General features: G+C 38.2%; 2 protein-coding genes across 2 annotated transcripts in view; one reads left to right on the top strand and one right to left on the bottom strand.

Annotated features, from left to right (window-relative positions):
- Positions 1–8,400, top strand: part of usp43a (ubiquitin specific peptidase 43a) — a 123,022-nt gene extending 114,622 nt beyond the window's left edge. Inside the window, exons 15-16 of the mRNA XM_005469983.4 lie at positions 3,019–3,180; positions 3,290–8,400. Coding sequence (XP_005470040.1) covers positions 3,019–3,180; positions 3,290–4,452 — 1,325 coding nt within the window. The 3' untranslated portion in view covers positions 4,453–8,400. The remainder of the gene's footprint in view (positions 1–3,018; positions 3,181–3,289) is intronic.
- Positions 8,401–13,948: 5,548 nt separating this feature from the next.
- Positions 13,949–17,765, bottom strand: mchr1a (melanin-concentrating hormone receptor 1a). Its single transcript, XM_003447949.5, has 2 exons — positions 17,422–17,765; positions 13,949–16,670 (listed from the first exon to the last, which is right to left on the bottom strand). Exons 1-2 carry the CDS (start codon positions 17,474–17,476, stop codon positions 15,649–15,651), a joined length of 1,077 nt encoding a protein of 358 aa, XP_003447997.1. The 5' UTR covers positions 17,477–17,765; the 3' UTR covers positions 13,949–15,648.
- Between the last annotated feature and the right edge of the window lie 1,268 nt (positions 17,766–19,033).

The raw sequence follows: 19,033 nt of genomic DNA, 5'->3' as shown, positions 1-19,033 counted from the left end.
TGATCTGGAGTGTTTAGATGTGTGTTAACATGATGCCAAGGGGGAAGGACATCAGCAGTGATCCTAGAAAAGCAATTGTTGCTGTGTTTCAGCTTGGGAAGCGTTATAAGGCCATTGCCGTACAATTTGAAATCCATCACTCTACAGCAAAAAAGATTATTTATAAGTGGAAATCATTCAAGACAGTTGCCAATCATCCGGAACTTAATGTTGCTGGAAATTCCCCCCAAGGTCTGACTATGCAGTGGAGAAAACCCAAGAGCTACTTCTCAGATTCTACAGATGTCAGTAACCATGTTAAATATTAAAGTTCATGACAGTACAATTAGACAAAGAACAAGCTTGACTTGTTTGGAAAAGTTGCAAGCGAACACGTCTTTTCTCTTTTTTGGTTACTGTTTGTTGTTTTTCTTGCTAAACTTTATCACTGAGAACTTTTGTTCTGATAAAGGTAAATCCAAAGAAAAAATATCTTCACAGGTGGCATGTGGGCAAGAATGTAGCTCTCCAGTTATCTTGAAAGAAACTGCAACTTTCTAATGAAAGCCTTCATAAGGATTTGCAGTTTGGTATTTAGTTCAGCTGAGTCACATAAACAGCAAATGCAAGATCTGCCTCCATTCTTCATCTAAGAGCTCTGGAATGTTCTTCTCCGTCTTCTCACAAAAGCAGCTCTCAGGTCCCAAATTGTTTTTAGCACTATACCCAGGCTGAGCCATATGACTGCTTTTTGGTAGCCTATGTCACCATGTGCTGTCTTATGCTGCTCCAAAACTACAAACAAATTTACTTTTATCAAGTTGGGTATTTTAGTTACAATATCAACATCGTGGTTAATTTTTATCAATAATTTACACATCACCTCTTGGTGTATAATACAGTACAGTGCTTGGTTCATTTCAGTTATATTATATTTCAATTTTTCAATTCAGTTTTATTTATATATACAGCGCCAAACCACAACAGGAGTCGCCTCAACACGTTATATATTGTGAAGATCCAACAATAACATAAAGAAAATCTTGCGTCCACTTCAAAAGTCCAGCATTTTTCCCTGTCAGATTTAGGCTGTTGGCTGTAACACCTGCTAGTTAGCCCATTTCAGCCCTATCAAAATATGCACATATGCAAAACATAAACTGCTGCCAGCTCCTCTGTAACCTTAAACTCAAAGTAACTGTACCGATGTCACTTAACTTTTTGCTCTCTTGTCCAGAGCAAAAAGTGTCAGGACAAAAACTTAACTTTTACAAGGCACAGCACAAAATAAAATTATGTAGACTCTAAGATTCCATTCATTAATTTTCCTTGTCCAGGGTCATGGGAAGGTTGAAACCTATCCCAGCTAACTCAGAGTGAAAGGCAAGGCATGCCGTGGATAGGCTGCCGGTCTGTCGCAAAGCTATTGCAGAGAATGCTCATATTCACACCTATGGCCAGTTTATAATCGCCCATATACCTAACATGTATGTCTTTGGATTGTAGGAAAAAGCTAAATCATTTGGAGAAAACCTACGCAGACACAGGGAGAACAGTACAGTAACGCCACATAGGAAGTTTAAAAAAAAATGTTGCTGAAAATCACTGGACTTCCTGTTGATCCACTGGCTACAGATTCTCAAAGACCTTAAATCTAATGCTCTCCTTTGCGTTGTAATGAAGGATGAACTATCCTAAGTACTCGTATTCCTCTTCCTATTGTTTGTTGTACTTGCCTTGCTGTACGACTAAACATACTTACTTCACCAACCACAGCTCATATGGTCAAAAGTTGTAACATTAGTTGGACTATTCTGAAAATGTTTACTTGCATGACAAAATGATTCCAGTAAAGTTGGAGAGAAAAACTAGTTAACAGAGATAAAGCATATTCTATTTCGATCCCAAAGACATGTACAACCAGTACTTAATTAATTATTGATTGATAGCACTTAATAATACTCTAAATTTACTCATTTGTCTAAATATCTTAGCAAGAACTAAGAAATGCCTGTCGGCTGTGCACGATGCTTTGACAGCTGTCATTCATTCTTCTTTCAAGACGTCTGAGAAACTTCACTTTTTTTTAATCTAATCATGTACTTTTTTATATTTTAGTGTTTCAGAAAAACAACCTGACATTAATTGCTGAAATTCTCTATGAGTCAACACTATGTGAAAATATATGTAAAGACCTAATATAGCCAACATAGACGGTTATCCTTGTAAAACTGAGCTATTTGAGAGTTGCTGAATTGTTGTTAGAGCTGGATAAGTACCTGTCCAGTCATTATTGAATTTCTTGGTGAAATTAGTGTGACTTGCATTTCAAAAGATTTACTCGGCCTTAATCAGGACCTTCTTTGAGAGGCAGGTTTTATTTAAATGTTTTTTTTAAAAAGACATTGATTATCACAGGCCCTGGCAAATGTGCCTAATGTGATTTATTTTGCAGATAAATGTTTGTTCTTGACACATTGTTAACTTAATTATCGGGGGGGTGATGTCATTATGGATAGATCTCATTTAACATTAGTGTATACTCTCTTTAGTCCCCCTCCCTTTTTGAATTCACTCGCCTACTTTTGCCAGAAATTATGTATAACTCAAAATTGCAGAGTAAAAGAGCAAACCAGACATAGAGCAGCTATTGGTTGACATGCTGTGTTTTTAGTATTTTGCGCAAACTCTTGAAGGTACTTGAAAGTCAAAAACTGAATCTTTCTGGAGAAAATGATGCAGGAAAGAGGGGCAAAGTCTCATTAACACTATTAAGTGATATCATTTAATTTACTTTTGGTTGAGGCTAAATACCACCAGGCCTTTACTGCCTGCGCCTCTTTGTCGACTGACTCTTGAAACTTATGGGTACTATGACTATGGGAAGTATAAGAGCTCCATATATCAGATGAAAAATAAAATAACATAGAATTTCTAAACAGCATTTGCGCTTTTCCATCGTCCAACATGTGTGCAATGTTAAATCAGTGGAGTATTCTTTATGTTCCTCCTCTCAAACCCTTTCTCTCTGTGTCACAGGCTCCACAAGTTCATCAGTGTCAGACCACTGGCTAATCAGGCTGACAGGAGAGAGTAAGAGAGGCAGTCTGGTGTCTCATACATCCACCACCTGTCCGTCTTCCTTACCTGACTCTCCAGAGTCTCCAGTCTTCCTGGACAATGGCTTCAAAGATGAAAGAGGTAAAAGGACCACTGCCGTCAACAGACTTCTGTTTTATTAATAATTTGTCTAAACGTGTTTGGTTTTTATTTAAAGCCTAAAATATTTTCCTGTCTCCATAAATGCCAGGTGGATTTGAGAAGAGGCCATTTGTCAGAGGTCTTCAGGGGCGCAGCATGAGCCTGAGAGCCCCCAGCAAAAACAAGGATACCTTAAGCAGAGTACTTCCAATGCGCTGGTCCTTTGGTTCCAAGGACCGACGAAAACCTGACCCAGTCCCTCCCCCTGAACCTGATCCTGCCCCTGTAGAACTGGTACAGTACTTGGAATCTGGCCGGCGTCCCCGGTGCACAAAGGATCCGATAGCGACGTTAATGAATGAACCACGCAGCACAAAGGAAGCTGCAAAGAGCCGTGCTGCAGCCAATGTTCGTTCGTCTAGCGTTGGAAGTATAAGTTGTGTGGGTAAGACGGGGGAGGAGCCGCCATTTCTAAAGGTCCCAGAGGGCCAGAAGTGGCCATCAGATAAAGCAGCTAGTCTGAGACGCAGTAAGGGGAGCCAGGCAAAGGATGAGAGCACTGTGAATATCAGGAGCAGCTCTAGCACTAACACTCTAACCAGGAGGAAGGATGGAAGGAAACAGAGCTCCTCCAAATCTTCACAGGATACTGAGACAAAACGGAGATCCAGTACTGGAGTTCAGCCCAGCTACAGCACACCCAGTCTCCAAGATGGAACTCTGAGGAGACAAAAGGGAGACAGGGCTGATAGGGAACGCCACAGCACACAAGAAGAAAACTCTAAGAACAAGATAGCAGACGTGCCTAAGAGCCATGACGGAATACTGTCCTTCTTTAGAGGTAGCTTCCTGAAGAAGGATAAAGATTCAAGGAAACCCACTGAGGATGAGTCAGTGAAACCAGTAGTTGAAGAAGAAAGCAGAAGGACCTTGTCGAGGCCATCACTGTCCAATGGAGCAGCAGGAGGCCGAACCGGAGAAGAAAGACTCAAGTCCAAAAGCTCAGGCCGTGTGGTTAACGAGCAGGTAAACGGTAAGGTGGGACGCAAAGCAACTGAAATCAAACGCTCCCAGAGCTCCACCAACATCCCAACTAAAGCCGAGCAGAGCGTTCGTAGGACGGCATCTTTGCACCGTAATGGGATGTCAACAACGCCAGCACCATCGCGCAGTCTGACAAGCGACAAACCATCTCACGGCACCTTGCAGAGGACTCGTTACAGCACAACCTCACTGGGGCGCAAAAAGACAGTCCCTGAGTCCAGCTTCTAACACAGAGACACATAAAGCCTTTTTCCTAAAAGAAAGTGAAGGACATTAAATCTCCAAGATCAAAGCAATAGTGCTCCATTCACAGTAATACACCTTTTTTGTTCCTGGAAAATTAACCGAGTCAAGTAGTTTGCTCCATGTAAGACACAGAATAAATGAAAGGTCCTCTGCTGCTCAAGAGGGCATTAATGAGCAAAATTAGGTGATATGACCTGTCCATTAAATATGAGAGGGAGTCCTTCTCCATTCTATTTTTTATGACCCAAATAAGTGCCTGATCAGCCGATATGCAGTTTAGACCGATTGGTTTATGTCAGTTTAGAACTGAAAGCACGCAGCAGCACACCTACAAACATACTGTACACATATGTGTCTTATTAACGTAGCGTGAGCGTTGGAAGTCATCACTCTGTTTCGAACTCTTACGGTTGCTGCTTACAATTAAGACACACTGATTGTGTTCATTTATAAGAATGTACTGTGTCTACTTGATAAACGGTGGTGCTTTGAGACCTAAATCTCTGAATAATGTCAGTTGTTTATTTTTAATACTTTGTTTAAAGCACAGTATGTTTTATTTTTTAAAGGATTGATTTTTTTTCTTTTTCCTAAATGACCCAGTCTGCAGCAGCGGTTGATTCAGTGATTTATAGCTGAGCCTGACTAAGTGAACACTTTAAAAACACTATTGTTTACTGTGAATTGTAAGATTAATACACTATCCCTTAGTGTTCTAGTAATGACTGTTGAATATTAAACTGTTTGTTTTCTTCTATTGCTACTTTCATGTACCTATCCCGTCGTGTCCCTTAATGGTAAATAATTGTTTCCCTTGCTTTCCTAACACCTGATGACTGTCAACAGTTTAATGTCATCATTCGTGGAGGGGAGGACCACAAAAAGCAAAGCAAAAGAGAGTGACTTCTGCTCGTGACTTAAAAAACAAAAACAAAAAAAAAAACAGGATGTGGCCACACAAAATCCTGTCTTATTGAAGCTGTGACTGATAGAAAAATTCTGCCTCTCTGGGCATGATTTTGATGAGTATACCTCCAAAATTGATGGTCTGCAAAATTACTGGTTACTCTTTGATAGTGACTGATTTTTACCAGAACATGACATTTACTTAGGAAATAGTGACTATTTGGCCAGTAGGAAAATGGACAGAAAATACAAGGCATGGAAGATTAGGGAGCAGTGTTTGTTATAGTAAAGAAAATCTATTCTATAAAACTACAGAAGAGAAATAGAGTATACATGATAATATGCATTTTCCTTTATTTATAGATTTACTGTCTATTTACTGTTGCAGAATTGTTTTTGTTTATTTTTTAAAGTGTGGCACAGTAAATGCTATGTTATGTTACTTTAATTTTGGTTGTTTAGGCTAAGCTAATTTAGCTGTTCCCTTCTGAATCCATCCTAATGGTTCTGGATATTTTCCCTGTCCACATGTTTTATATGTAGGGGCAAAAAAGTATACTAATATATTTTATTAAACTCTCTTTTTGTTTTGTAAAAATACTTTTTTTTTCAAATTGCTACCTTTTCCAATATATACATCCTTCTTATTTAAATCATTAGTTGGACTGCATGCAGGCAATATAAAGTAGAGCGAACTGATTCTCAAAAAAATTCAAGGACAACTTCCAAACATCCGAACGCAGCATAATGATTTAATCTTCTTCATCTAGCTGTCCTACAGATCGACATATAATTTGATGTTATGTTTATTAATTTCTCATCAACAGCACCTTGGTGCAATCTTGCAGCCTTCAAGATAACTGAATGGCCAAATATTCTGATGAATTTCTATCAAAAATCCAGTTTATTATTGAGTAAATACCTTAGTACAATCCTCTCTTTGTATCTATAATCACCATGAATATACAGCTTTCTTCTATAATCTAGGAATTAAAAAGCAGTATCCCTTTTATTGTACAAAAACTTCTACTTTTACTTAATTTTAACATCTGAAAACCAATGCTAATATTTAGTAAACTAATTCAGACTATCCTGATAGCAAATAATCTTATATTTATGCCAAATGCACATGTGCAATTATTTCTTTCTTCTTTCTTGACTGTAACTTTGCATCAGTGGGTTATACTAGAGAGTATTAGAGAATAGAACAAGCTTTGTGTCTTTGTAATGGTAGAAGGAGGGGTACAAGGTACTAAGAGCTTATGCACATTTGACTATGAGTATTGTGTGCTTTTGTTTTGTGTATTGAAAAGCACATATGTTCGAAGTAAACAGATCGACACTAAAAAGCTTCAGTTGCTGCTATAGCTAGCTTGTCGTAGTGCCTCTGTTGAAACACTGGAGAGAATGTTGAAGTACAATCGAGCAGTTGAAGCAAACTCTTATGAAAGTAGGTTTTCTATGCACATCACAAATGGAGATCTTTCTGTCATTGTTTTGTTTACAAGTCAGACACTGGATTTAATATTTTTTAATGTCGTTATCAAAAGTGCAAACAGCTGTTTCTTATCGTCACTTACTTTTAAGTTTTAGTATCTGATGCAAGGGTTTGGTAGCTCTGCTAAACATATCTGGTTTGTGTTAAATGTTTTGGACAGATCTGAGTTTACCTGTGAAGACTATTTCCTTCCTCAGGAGCTCCGTGAAGGATGTCAGGCGCTTAATTGCACATTTATCACTCCAACCGACCCCCACCCACGTTCCTATGCTCCCAATTCCCGTCATGAATGTTTGAATTTTCTTTGCTTGTTGTAGTTTTCGATGTGAGCAACCAAAACTTCAAAACTATGTTTTCTTTGTGGCCTTTAAGGTGCCTGCCTGAGATTTGACTTCAATGGGATTATTGCATGTTTGTGTTGTACAGTTCAGTCTGCAGACCAAGATGTGTGTTTTGTTTTGAACCAAAAGTCATATCGACAAATGATTTAGTCCTGATTAGTTATATGTTTGGGAAAAGATATAACTTGTTACGGCAGATAAGATTTATAGGTATTTGCTTTAAAAGACGTTATTTTTTTTAAGGGTGTCTTTCTTTTTTAACATTCGTTTGAATTTCTTTATTTGGTAGGGGGCAAAAAATTTGTGCCAACATTCAACAAGTCAAAGTTGCAGGCTTCGTTTTCTTCTGAAATGTCAAGAGGGATTGGTGGTGGCTTTGTTTTGATGATGGCTGCTGCATTTATGTCCTCAACAGTAATTCACAAAGACTGCTGTTCTCAAACACACAAGTAGCACATTCAACAAAAAGTCAGAAATTGCTATAATTAGAGAGCTGATAAAATGACACAGATTTCTGTTTTTCACAGGCTTGCTCTCGTCAGCAGACTGACAAGTATTTCTTTCTATTTAACATAACAAATGCAAACATTCTCACAATGTGGCCTGTGGTATACGATAAAATGTGTGAAATATTTCCTTTCAACCAGTGAAACTGACATAAAGCCCAGCAGGTTATTGAAACCTGTGCAAATTCTCACCCTTACTGCTAAAAACTTGTATATTACAATTATCAGTGAAATAGCCGGTGTGTTAGATGTAAGTTAGAAACTTTAAGTGACACACGGTCTGTTTTGGTTTTCTCAACCCACATGTGGCCACATACATGCAGTGTTTATCAAACTGAGCACTTTTATGTGGTAAGAGATGTTTTTTATATGCAATTTTTCTACAATTTTTCTAAGTAAAATCTCTGTATATATTTGTGTATAAACGCAGAGGGGAATATATGCGTGTGTGTGTGTGTGTGTGTGTGTAAGAGAGAAATAAATGAATAAATATGGACGCAGCGCCTGCATGGTGTAGTGTTTGGGAATGAACTGTCATGCACTGTTTTCCATTGCATTGCACAAGTTGGTTTTCGCTACAGTTTCTGCTTAAATTGTCATCTGTACATGATGGTATATTATATATATTTGTTATATCATATTCTATTTTTCAATATAACAAATAAAAATATGTTATTTATGACTGTGGTCTTCAGTCAGCCGATTTTAAATGCTTAATAAAAAAAAATGAAGTTTTAAAATGGAAGGTTTCATTACCTGTGGGATGATGTGTGATGATGGTATTTTTTTTCCATTAAAAAAGGTAGACAGGAGGCATACGCTGAAAGATGAGACGCCATATTGAGGTTATGTAGCATGGCCGGTGACCATCTGGTCACCACTAAAATGTAGCCTTTAAAGCAGATTGTGTCATATTTGATATGTGAGATTTGGGTAAATAAATTAATTTCACGTTTCTACATTACAGATGTAGCAAATTTCATGTACATTAAATTTAATGTATGCTAATTAATATTTAATTTCTTTTTTAAATTTTATCAGAAGGCTCAATAAACACTCCATTTTTGCAATTTGAGCTTTGGTAAAATTTCTCCTATTTTGCAGGCTCTGTTATTACGGTTAAAGTTATTAAGTTAGCATGAGCATTATGCAGCCAAGTGTAGTGGCTGACCTGAAGGTTAAGAGGCTTATTTAATATTAATATGAAGAAGGATCCAATAACTCCAACAAGGGAAGCAATTGTCACAAAGCAATTTTTTATGTATATGAAGACCATTCATCCCAACAACCTGGAGCGCATGTCCCAACGTATTTATCTTACAGCTGTGAAGCAGAACAGCAATTAAGATGCTGTAGATGAAGAACAGATGGATAGAAATAAGGATGTTTTTCTGAATTGCCTGCTGTTGTGGGTATACAGTCCTGTTACTCACGGCAACCTCTGTCATCAGCTTGGCTTTTCTTGGCTGCTGTCCTAATTCTGTCCAACTCATAATTGTAGGGCAAACCATCAATTAGACATCAGTGCCACTGATTGACCACCAACAGAAAAAGACCCCGATAACGAGACCACCTGAGTTTCATCAACTTTGGTGCTAGAATTACACTTTGTCCTGCCAAATCTGAATACATCAGATGAGTAGGGTTAAAAAGAAAGAAGCAAATAGGAGTTTTGGGGTTTTCAGAATTGCTTCTGTTTTTATATATTTATCCTGTTGAAAACAGCTGCATGCAAAGAAAAGCGCTGAAGTAAACCAAGTCATGCTGTGAGCCAGGCACCTGAACATGGCCTCATTAATGGATTGATTCTTAAGAAGCGAGGACTCAAAGATTAGACCAGTGACAAAGGCTCAGAGTGCAGCTAATGTGATGATGGTGCTGGGGATGGGGTTTTTCTGCCTGCTGCTTTTTAAAAAAAAAATCTCACTCTTATTCTTACATTGTTAAAGGCCTCGATGCATGCTCAATGCAAAAAGAAGAAAGACAGAGAGAGTGTGGGAAGAAGAAAATACCTGGCTATAAAAAGCAGTTGTTTCCCCATAGTAATACATCATAAAAGCCTTAATAGTCTTTGATCAGCGTATATTTTAACGGCCAGCCAAACAAAGCATATGTCTTGTTCATTTTCAAACAAATTTTTCTACTAAATATAAAATTACACGTCTTCAGTTTGTTGTTGAGTTTTTCTCATAACCTGAGTTGCAAAAATATGTTATTTATTTCTTAATTCATGTAAATTTCAATTCATGTTCAATGTCCAATGGCCCATATGCCTCGTCCCTCAGTGTATCCTGAGTGTATATACTGTAACTGTATATACAACCACCACCAAGCATCCATTCTTCTTTCTCTGTATGTGAAAGACCGGAAAAATAATTAATCATCAAATCACATTTACTTCCAAGGCTACACTGTTAGTAGAGAAGTACAGCAGGAACTTTATCCCTTCATGCCGGAAAGAAATGTTTTATTAAAGCAGTATGTTTAGCGTTAAGCATCAATTGTGCCCTGTTTTTTTTATTCAGCAGAGCATGGACAGATATTGAGTGCATAGCACTCCTCAAGCAGACCCAACACACATGGGTCACTAAATATGTCCATAACAATCACTTGAGCAGCACTTCATGCCATTGTGTAATTTCCTGGGATACTTGTATCATGGTTAGGGATAAAAATGTCTGTCTGAGAAGCACTTTAAAAACCATGACAACTGGAAACCTCAGTGACCTATTGGATGGATTGCTATTGCTTTTTTTGACAGATTTGAGTGATTCTCTGACCTTTTCTCCAACTCTTCCAGTAAAATATTGTTAAATGTTTAGTAAAACATTTTGGTATAAATGCTCAACGTCGCTGACTTCTGATCTTCTCCTTTTCATCTATCAACATCATAAGGGAGATATTTGTAATAACTGGCATGGCTCATGAATTTTAATGGGGTTGTTTTTTCTAGTGGTGATAGTACAGTTTTTTTTTCATGGACTTGCCAACACCTCGCTACAGACTGGTAAAAGTCCATGGATTAATTAAACTGTAATTAACTGTAAATTGCATCTATATGAGTTGTGCACTGAGAAAAGCAACGATTCTTGCATTTTGCTTTTTTTCACACTCCCACTTTCACACCAAGGCTTGGATGCTTACGTATATTCTACTCTAGTTTGTAAAATATGCATCTTTTTCAACTATCTGACCCATGTTGAGGCTTTAAAAAGTAAGCAATTTGACTAAATTAGTTCCTGGATTGCTCGTTTCCAGCTGACTTTAGTTTGTCTTGACTAGTGCAGCAAACAGTTCTACTTTTCTGGAGCACTGATGTATACCAAAACTAAAACAAATACATGTTCCAGTGAAAACTTTATGCACGGTTGATTTGACTCGCATCATGTATGTTCATTGCACTTTAAGTGAACAGAGAGACAACATTTTCATTTGTTGATTTATTATTTTTTATTTGTTTATTTCAGGATTTGAAGAAGTCTGTGTTTTAGAGTTGTTGTACTGGCTTTCACACATAAGATTAAACTTCTGGTTCCATTAACTGGAGAATATTCTGACAGCACTTATATCAGTCCAGTCATCAGTGGCAATTTTAGAAGCTTTTTGCTGCAATTCCAAAACGACGTCTTCAAATCTGACAAGAGATAAGTGACATCGATTAACTATTACCGTTTTAGCAGTAAGGAAGCAGCAGTTAATGTTCACTGTTGCTACAGTAGGCGCCTAATATGTCACACACTCCCTTTCAAAAAACACATTTAAAAAAACACACTATTTTGTGAAGTCCTGGAAGGCATTAAGAATATTTTTTAAATGTCTCCTGGGCAACCCCATTATATCTCTGGATATTTGTAACCATACTGTTGTGTATCTGCTGCTATATTGTCAAGGACAAACAGTTATCTGTGTCCACAAATCCTGATTCTGCCATTTGAAAAATGATGATTGTTATTAAGTTCATCATCTACAGTACAAAGGATGGAAGTAAAACCTATAGTTATAAGAGCATCAGAATCAGAGTTATGACAGTATGTACTGATATATTTTGAAAGATTTATTTTTGCCTTTAGGATTGAAGAATAGAGAGGAAACAGGGGGATATATGCAGAAAATTGCTAGACTTGGATTTGAACCATGGTGCTGCATTTCAAACTCCTGCTTAGTGAGCTACACTGGAAGTTATTTTTATCTGATGCACTCACTGGTCACTTTGTTAGGTACATCTTGCTAATCTGGGGATGGACAATCAGAACTGTCATAATTCTTCATGGCATAAATTCAACAAGGTGCTGGAAACATGCCACAGAGCTTATGGTCTGTATTAATGTGCAGCAGATTTGTCAACTGTACATCCAAATCTCCCATTCCAGAACATCCCAAGGTGCTCTATTAGATTGACATCGAGCCACTATGAAGCCCATTTGAGTATGTGAATTCATTGTCCTGCTCAAAAAACCTGTCCTAGGAGATTTGTGAGATCATGTGTGCTGCTGGAAGTGGCCACCAGAAGAGGGTTGCACTAAACACATGGACATGGTTAGCAATAATGTTCAGGTCAGCTACAACATTTAAACGATGCTCATCTGAAGCTAGAGTAAATATCCAGTGAGTTGTGACTATACCATCTGAATGTTGCAGCAGAAATCGAGACTCATCAAGAAACATTTTTCTAATCTAAGCTTATGATACGAGTAAATGATGGAGTGAAGCTCACTTCTGTCTGATGACAGCGATACTAAAGGGAGTTGTTGAGGATATCCTGAACCCCTGAATCCTTCTCCCAAATCGATAAGCGCTGATTTGATATTTGCATTGGCAAGCAGTGCAACAAGTGTACCTAACAAAGTGACTGATGAATGTTTATATCTATCAAGTTATGTCTTTAACCCAGTGGTGCCAGCCACAGCACTCCTGCAAGGTTACAAAAATCTAGAGGTGTAGGACCTGTGCAGCTTTTACCATCCCATTCATGAGGGCAACAGTGGATGAATATAACTGGCCCTTAAAGCCCCTTAGACTCCATTCATTCAAAATGAGCCAAGGTTGTAGAGCTCATTTGTGAACTTCAAATTAAAAGCCCAGAAATTAAAGTAATTATGACGAAAAACAGCAAAAGAGGGCTTAGCATAATCTCATGATTGCATTTCAATTGTTCATAAGTAGATAATCACCAAGAAGACGACTTCACTTTCCAAATTTGAATTGCTGTATCTGAGCTGCCACTGATGCTGAAATTAGTAAATGTTGCAGAGAAATACAATTTAGTACATTTTTAATAGATTTTTACCCCCCAAAAACCCAATTTTGCAGTGATTTGTGTCTTGAATTAATCAATTTTTTTAAATCACATTTATTAAAATTGCCAATATTACTCTTCTTAGTAGTTGCACTGACTATCCGACAGTCACTAATCATAATACCAGAGTATTATCAGACCAGCTGAGGTGCACTGACTGTGCTGCCTATGCTACACTGCATTAATGAAGACATTATTAATGCATTTATTGTTGTGTTGCTTCGAAAAGTTATGATCAAAGTAGCACACATGCTTAACATGTAATGCAATAATGCTTCATTCTGAACAATATTCAGAGTTTTGCAGAACAGCTCTGAATTCCACAGCTTTGTGGAAAATAAATGAGGCTTCGGTTCATGAAATAACAGGAATCTGGGAGTGAAGCAGCAGGGAGATGCAGTAGACAATGGCCTTTCATTTGTAGTCTAATAACTATGTTCACTTTTTGAGCGCAGAACAATTACTCCTCGGGACGTGTGGATACATTAATGGTAATTAAGTCTTCAGACATGTCACAATATTATTTGCTCTGACAAAATAATTAAGTCTGTGCCTTTCTGAAAATTAAACTGGTACATGAAAGGCAGATTTTAAGACAAAATCATATATGTCGAAAAAAGATTTGTAATGAGCTCCAGCCTCACGTCCTCGTGTCCTCATGTCCGCAGTCCAGCAATATTCCTGGTTACTTGCTCATCCACTAATGAGCAAACTCCGGTTATTAAAGCTTTTAATTCCAGCTCTTGTGAAGATTTTCTTTGATGCATAATAAACCCAGAATCTGTCCTTGAGCTCCAGCAAAAGATCTTAAGGAACCTGTATTAGAGCTGTGAATACCTGGAATTCTATTAGCTCACATGTTAACGATCCAATAGAGATGAAGCCATAAGAAACCCCCCCCCCCCCCCCCACACACACACACACACACATAAAAAGCACAAGTAAATTTATCCAGTTTAATAGTTTCATGCAGATTTTATTTATTTCTGTTGCAATAAACATATTGTATGTAACTGTCAATGTTTACAGCACAGGGTGGACCACAGTTTATTGTGGTCAGTAGTTTGACATGATGATGATTTGTTCTTTTTGGTTCTTGGTTCATACGGAATATGACAAGAACAACAGTTATACCAGAGTTTCTTAGCCTCAGTCTCTGGACCCTACAGGGAGCTATGTCAACTTACAACTTGTCACCTCTAATTGCTGTAATCCAGTCAGTTTCTGGAAACTGGGTCACAGTGTAGAAAGGTTGAGAAACCCTGAGCTGGAATATTTTTACAGCATACACACAAGCAAAAACAGAATGCAATAAAAATACAGCTAAAATACAATATAATTTATTCAAAATAAACAAAATGAACAACACCTAAAAATATTTGACATGCTAATTCATCCAAAACACCACCTCGTTTAAATTAGGGGCTTTGAATTATGTCAATCCTAACAGAACGTTACATTTCCTTGCATCGCCCTTCCTCGCGAGTAAACACTGTTAGCGTTTGATGTTTGGTAATATCATGTCCAGACTCTTTGTGTTTGATTTGCTTCTCCACATATTTTTCATCTTCTTTGGCCTCATAATGATGATGATCATAGCTCTCAGTTGCATAACAATACAATTCAAAGCTACATGCAGTGAAATGACAGTGACATTGCACCAGAACTTCATATCATCCCTGTGCATGAGTTTTTAACAAGGGTGGTTGATTATTGTCATCACAGCATTAAATATTTCTGCATGAAGTGCTACAAAAAATAATACTTACTTTTAAATTGGTCAGTAGCTTAACTTGACTTTGATTTTCGTTTTACTCCAAAAGCATAAAAAATGCACATAATAACCCAAATTAACATTAACAGCTGGTGTAAAAGATAGACAAAGAGGAAAACATAGCAAGCATTTTCATCTTGTTGCCTAGGTAAAGTGATCACTGCTGGGTTAAAACCTACTTCTTCTTTTTTTAGATTTTTCTTTATTTATTTACTTTAGTTTTCAAACTTGAATGAGAGACTCTAAGTTGTAGTGGTTAACACATGAAAGAATCCTGCTTAAGAGCAGCAGGAGACGTAAATCCACTTTCAGGGCATCAAAAGCTGGTGGACTCCTACTGGTACTGAGTGTGGATAAATGACAGGGCATTTGGCATAAAATCTGTGCCAAATATATTCTGATCCATCTGCTGTGGTGACCCCTTGGGAAAAAAGTGAACAGCTAAAGTGCATTTTATATATGAAGAAGAAAAATAACAAAATAAGAAAGCTAATATTTGTCTTGGCTGTGGATGTGCAAACTCATGTTAATTAAATGTGTTTTAATGAGTTCACATATTCACAGTAAATATCCCGTTCTGACAACACTGGTTTCTATTTTTGAATAAATGAATGAACTGTGTTTATGCTTATTAAAGGAGCAGCACAGTTGTAAGAGTTTAAAAAAACAACAACAGCAGTGTAAATCAACAGAATTGTGCTTGGCAAATGCATATGTATTTAATCAAGGATCATTTAGGACTGATATGAAAATATTACTCCTCACAGATGCTCTGAATATTTGTTCTTTGTCTGCTGTCCCATGACCAGTTGCTTAGATAAAAAATAATAAAATAATAGACATTTTTATCCATGGAGTCATTCTGGAGCCGCGTTGGATGGTATCTCCCTGCAGGCTGGCTCCTGCTGAGCCCCTTCAGGTACCATCCTCACACTGACACTGCCACCGTCTGTGGTGCTTGGGTTCACCACGCGGAACTTCCGATGAGCTGGCCGTACAGCTCTAAGAAACTGCCTCTTAAAGGTCTCACTAAGCATAATATAGAGGAATGGGTTAATGCAGCTGTTAGCATAGCCCATGCTAATGGCAATATTATAGGCATAGGAGAACGCTATGCTCGGCTTCTGCACCGCCAGATGAACCAGTTGGAGGATATAGAAAGGAGCCCAGCAGATGAAGAAAGCGAGGCAGATGGCCACTGCCATCCGGGTCACCTTCCTGGTGCGCACTCTCAAACTCCGTGGAGGCAGAGGCGCCACACTTGTGGACATGTGTTGGAGGATCTTGAAGAATACCAGACAGATAATGGCTAAGGGTATCGCAAAGGCCAAGAAAAACTGGTAAAGTGTAAACCAGTATGTATCTGTAACTGGATCAGGCAGAAGCAGAGCACAGGCCACTAGCCCATCTGGGAGAGGCATCAGGCCGGAATACATCCACACAGGGATAATGGTGAGTAAGGACAGAACCCACACCAGCCCAATGACAAGCACAGCCACGCAAGGCGTGCGGACATAGTTGAAGCGGATGGGATGGACTGTTGCCAAATAACGGTCAAAGGTCATTGCAGTGAGGATATAAGTACTGACAATCTGGCTGTTGGAATCGAGCGCAGTGATGACCGTACACATCGCGGCTCCAAAGTGCCAGGTACCGTTGCCCAGCAACTGGTGAATGAGAAATGGCATCCCGAGGAGAAACAGAAGATCAACAATTGACAGATTTAAGATGAAGATATCTGGAACTGTTTGCTTGGCTCGACACTTGGTCTTCTTCATAATGGTGTACATGACAATACAGTTCCCAATGATGCCCAGAAAGCAGATAATGCCAAAGATGACAGGAAGGATGGCACCACAGTGAAGAGCACCATCTTCAGCTGGAGACCAAAAAAGGAGGGAACAGCAGTTAAATGTGGAAATACTACAAATTAGCTTTACATCTTAAAAATACACAAAAAAACAGTCTAGAACTGTACTGATACAGCATGAATATACTGTGCATCTAAGTAGCATATAATGAAATTAAGAATATTAATACATTTAAATTAATGTCCAGGGAGATCTCTTTGCTTTACATGTGAATATATTTGCCCATGATGTCTGCATACCTGTATTCTTTCGGCTCTATTACTGCAGCAAAAACCGAAAACAGGGAGGAATACCACAAAATACAACAAATTAATTATTATTCTAAAGATATTATTAGAAGTCTAAAAGACCTGTTCTTGTATTTAAAACTTAAAAATCCTGGCTTGGTCATATTTATGTCTGTATATTTATGTTTGGGGCGGTTGTTGTTGTAGTTTTGTTTTTTGCACCATGTGAGGGAGTATTGCCTTAATTTAGTTAGGCTTGCACTAAATCTTTTATTTATTCATTTTTTTTTATTTTAAATGTATTATTTAAAAAAGAATTGCGCACTCTAACATGAATTTGCGGAATGGGTTTTCAGACCTCAGAAACACAAGATAACACGAGATAACAGTGAATCAAAGAAAATTACAAGATAGGAAAACGGAAGCATCATTTTCTGTTTGTTTTGTTTTGTTTTACATTGTTAGACGATTTATACCGCAAAAAAGTCCATAACAATGTAGATATGTTGGGCTGTAATAGTGTCCAACCTACCTGTTGTTGAATTGGTGCCATCGATGGAAAAATTTGTATTGTTAAAGAAATCCATGGGGTAAAATCAAAAGTACATCCAAGTTAAGATGTGCGCTGTTATGACAGGGTTTGCTTTCCAAGTAAAAACATCTGGAGCAGATTGCAGCCGAAACCGAAATAACGTTTTGTTCTGTTAAAATAAATCAGATTGTTAAATCCGTTCCAGCACAACCGTCACGTTTCACTGTGTGAGCGGATCAGCGCGCTCTGCGCCCTCAGTGGTAATAATGCAGCTCCTCTGTGAGTTACTGACACTGAAGAGTCCGTGAGAGCATCTTCACTCCAAGTAAGCGACGCAGTGTGGAGTTGCGACTGCGCTGCAGGTGTCAGATTAAATAATATCGCTGTGTGTGCCTGTGCGCTTGTGTGTACAAGTGCGTAAAAGTGCTTCCTTATAAAGGTTTGGTGGAAATTTGGGTGCGCAAACAAGAGATCTATTATTAATGCGCGTTTCTCTAAATCTGTTTTAGAGTTTGAATTTTCTGTTAAACGACAACCTTCACTAAACCTCAATACTTTGGGATTTCATGAAAAGCAGAGAAAGAACAGCGACTTATGACTCCAAGGCAAAACACGCACGTTTGAAGCGTTTCACTACAGACAGATAGCTTCCTTCACTGAAATGACCTGCCACTAGATGGCTTTGTTGCCTGTTATTTGGGCTACTCGCGCCTCTCGGGCATTAACATTGGATGTGAGCGGTGGACGGTTTGTCTGTTCTGAAAAACACATTTAAGCCATCTCAGTTCAGTTAATAGTTTAGCAACTCAAAGCAACTGAAACAGAAGCATGCATGCATTGTCTATCGTAAGGTGTTCTTCTTTCAGCTTATGTCCTCTCCATCACACCAATCCTCTGCATGTCATTCATGAATCTTCTCTGCGGTCTTTCTGTTTTTCTCCTGCCTGGCAGCTCCATATTCAGCATCCTTTTGCCCAGTTTATCTACTATCCCTCCTCTCCACATGTCCAAATCATCTCAGCCTTGTCTATCCAACTTTTCCTCCAAAATGATCCTGCCATGCTCTTGTCGCTCACAGTGAAAATCTTGTAGTGTAAGGGTCAGTGTGTGTGTGTCAGAGTGAGAGAGAGAGAGAAAGAGAGAAGGTTGGCACCCATATCCAAAGTATAAATTTGGCATTTTCTAAACCAAACTACAGTAGGAAATGGTTAATATCTATGACATTCGCGTGCTACAAGAAGCTCATGGGATCACAGTAAAATGTTGCATCACACATTAATATATAACAAGGATCAGCAGCATCCCTCAAAATGCTAGACTACAAATAAATTTTAACTATACATATAAACACCACTTTATTCTATATATACTGAACAATACCACTTACAATCACAAGTGAACTCAACCAAAAAATGGATATGAAGACTGGTTACTCACAAACTACAGTCTAGACTCTTGGTAGGAAATGCTTGGGAAACAAAAAAGCTGTAGTTTGTCTTGTCCTCTTCGTTTTGCCGACCAGAGTGTCCATTAAATATACGGCTGCATGTGCTGTAGACTAATACACCATCAATGTGCCACAGTTTAAGAATCAAGTTTAAGGACTGAAGTG

This window comes from Oreochromis niloticus, linkage group LG6, assembly GCF_001858045.2.
Source record: "Oreochromis niloticus isolate F11D_XX linkage group LG6, O_niloticus_UMD_NMBU, whole genome shotgun sequence".
NCBI classification, from domain to species: Eukaryota; Metazoa; Chordata; class Actinopteri; order Cichliformes; family Cichlidae; genus Oreochromis; species Oreochromis niloticus.
Note: the sequence above shows the minus strand (reverse complement) of the source record. Positions and strands in the feature narration are given on the sequence as shown.

Coding starts and splice junctions, on each gene's coding strand:
- mchr1a (XM_003447949.5), bottom strand. CDS start 17,476: ATGGATTTCTTTAACAATACAAATTTTTCCATCGATGGCACCAATTCA. Junction 16,671..17,421: donor TGGCACCAATTCAACAACAG/GTAGGTTGGACA, acceptor TTTGGTCTCCAG/CTGAAGATGGTGCTCTTCAC.